The 2,976-nt window shown below is 37.8% G+C and overlaps 1 protein-coding gene across 1 annotated transcript in view; it reads left to right on the forward strand.

Annotated features, from left to right (window-relative positions):
* The window catches only part of LOC122057173 (long chain base biosynthesis protein 2a), an 8,930-nt gene extending 7,112 nt beyond the window's left edge, over positions 1-1,818 (forward strand). The window contains exon 13 of the mRNA XM_042619185.1: positions 1,346-1,818. Coding sequence (XP_042475119.1) covers positions 1,346-1,441 — 96 coding nt within the window. The 3' untranslated portion in view covers positions 1,442-1,818. The remainder of the gene's footprint in view (positions 1-1,345) is intronic.
* Positions 1,819-2,976: the final 1,158 nt, after the last annotated feature.

The following is a 2,976-nucleotide window of genomic DNA, read 5'->3' on the forward strand; positions in this document are numbered from 1 at the left end:
CCCCCCCCCCCCTTTTCCCACTGGTGGTGTTGACAACTAAGCGGTTCAAAGAAATTGCCAGTCTTGGATCACTTATTTCTTTTTCCTCTTCTGATATGATCTCTCTCCCTCTCCCTGCAGCGGCATGAAATGAAATAAGAATACTTCAAGGTGGTGTTGACAAGTAAGCGGTTCAAAGAAATTGCCAGTCTTGGATCACTCATTTCTTTTTCCTCTTCTGATATGATCTCTTTCCCTCTCCCAGCAGTGGCTTGAAATGAAATAAGAAGACTAGCATCTAAACACACTTAATACCAGGTTGCCTTATCGAGCACAGAGGTGTAAATAGATTATTAGCTCATCTAGCACAGAGGTGTAAAGAGATTATTAGCTCATCTCTCTCCCCCTACAGTACGAGTCAGCATTTCTTTTTTGAGTTTTTCTTTTTCTAAGAATTGTCCAAACGAACACACCATGAGAAAAGTTTCCTTTATTCCTTTGTCTTTCTTCCTTTCCAGTTTCTTGACAACTGAGGACAACCTTGAGTATTTTGTAGCACTTACTGTCGTTAAAGGTAGTTATTCCCAAGGCTCTCCTACTCTTCTCACGTCAACAGGTTCAACTAGGAGATGATGTCTGCTGCTTCATTAGCATGATGTTCAATATCTTGTGTACTGTTTCTGCTGTGCGTAGTGGAACTGTAGGCCTTAGAGCCATTTGGGAGTACTGCTGTTCTTCCTGGCAATGGAGATCCCTTTTCGGGGAACTTGGGGACAAGGGATAATCCAAACAATTACATAGGATATCCTGATATGCGTTTTAATTGCGGGTTCTTTGGTATTTTGTGAGCTTAAATTAGGTACTCAAGCTGTTTTTCTTAATGAGGAGCTCGTTTTCTGAAGTAAACTTTGGTGGTGTTAAGTGCTTGTGAATAATTTCAAGCACAAATTAGGGTTAAGCTGAAGTTGTTTATAAGTTTGTGGGAAATAATTTTGCAGATCAAATTGACTCTTGTGTTTCCTTGGATGATAATTTTTTAAGAAATTTATTCCTTTAAATTATCCATCACTACTAATGAATGACCAAAAAATCTTATCTGTTATGTTCCATCTAAGTGCTCAATGGCAGTTATCCTGTTGTTCCTCAGACACCCACTTCTGTCAAAAGTGCTTGCCCAATGGACAACACTATGTCTAGCTACTTTTTTTTTTTTTCATGTCTAGTTGATTCATCTTTTGTGTTGGTGGATCTAAAGCCCCCATGTGCAACAAACAGAGTGGAGACTTCACCATTGTAATGTTTTGATGGTATCAAATGACTTGTCAATCTAAACTGTTGTGATTTATGATTTTTTCTTTGGTTTTAGGTAATTAGCGAAATTGGTGACCTCGTGGGCATAAAATATTTTCCGGCTGCGCCCACAAAGCTGCAACAGGAACTGGGCAGGATGAAGCTTGACTAAATAGATGAAAATTTGACTGGGAGAAATTTTTATTGGCCAAAAGGTGGTTTAGTTTCAGCCATCTATACCTTGGGAAATCAGGCACATTTCTGGTTGGACCCCCTTCCCTTTTGATGGTCTAAGAGAGGATCCTTGTTCATACACACTTCAAACAGTCTAACAAAAAATTGTTATGGGCTCATTTTAATGCTGTGTACAGTTGCTCCAGTAAATTTTTGGTGGTGGAATTGTTTTAGTTTTGCTTCTGGAATTGGACTTTGCTTGGAAAGTTCCATGTAAGTCATTTGGTGGTTGTAGTTGTTCTTGTTCTTCTCACTATTATTACTGCTGTACTACTACTATTACTATTATTATTAATCTCATATTTATGTTTCTCCAAACGAGGAAGAACTGCAACAATGCACCGCAGAAAACTACTCTTGAAGTTAAGAATCTTAGTAATTCTCCTTGAATATTAACCACTGTAACTGTAACTAGTTGGCTAGATCCATATTCAATTTGATTGGGTCCTCCAATGGAGGGTAAGAGTTTTTTTTTTGTAGTAAGTTGCTACTGGGTAGTGGATCCTGCCAAATTGCTCATGTTAGTGTTCTTGGAGTTGGATTTGCGACCATTTCATTTATTATTGCCAATGGAAGTTGCTTAGCTAGGGGCTTGGGAGGGCTTTCTAACTCCACTTCTCTCCACCTTACAATGTCGGGATCTATGAAGAATTTTTTGACCCATAAACTAGAAATTATTCATTCAAAGGGAGTTGAAAAACGTTTGTGCATAGGTTTTTTGGTTTTTTATTTTACTCACTTAATTGAAAAGGTTTTTTTACACCATCAGGTGTGGATAGTATCTCTACACGCAAAATTTTTGCAAACTTGGAAGGTGATGCGGCAAGAATTCATCCATATGCAGAATCAGGGTAGTGGTATGAATTCACCACATATCAAATTTTATACTTAGACTCAATCATAAATACCCTCTCATGTATTGGGATGCCATTACTTATTTGTCCATAGACCCTCTATTGACCCAAGGAAATTTTCAAGGTTAGTCTTGAAATTTTGAATAGAAAATGGACCTTAGCACAACGGAAAGGTTGTTCCAATCCAATAATTGTGGATTCAAATTAAGAAGCAATTTCTGTGCGAAACAAGGGTAAGTCCACTTTATGACCCTTCCCTCATGACGCTTCCTAGATCCTCTTTCAACCAGCATATGTATGCTTTTGGGTATAGGATTGCGCTTCTACCTTGTTTTTTGTTTAGTAGTGGACCATTGTTTCCACCTTCTTTTGTTAAATCTAGCCGGCCTTCATCCCCTCAAGGGCCTATTCCGTCAAGTCAGTACGGGTATTTTTGTACCTCCTCACCAGACCAGATGAATTGGAACCTTGTGCACTGAGCTCGCCTTTTTTAGTTTTAATTTTTAATTTTTAAATTTTTTTTTTTTTTGGTAAATGAAAATTTCATTCAACTGAATTGAAAATAAGACATAAGGTTTGGATACAAAATAGCCAAAACTAAAAAAAGAAAATACATAAC

The sequence above is a fragment of the Macadamia integrifolia genome, chromosome 12 (genome assembly GCF_013358625.1).
Source record: "Macadamia integrifolia cultivar HAES 741 chromosome 12, SCU_Mint_v3, whole genome shotgun sequence".
NCBI classification, from domain to species: domain Eukaryota; kingdom Viridiplantae; phylum Streptophyta; class Magnoliopsida; order Proteales; family Proteaceae; genus Macadamia; species Macadamia integrifolia.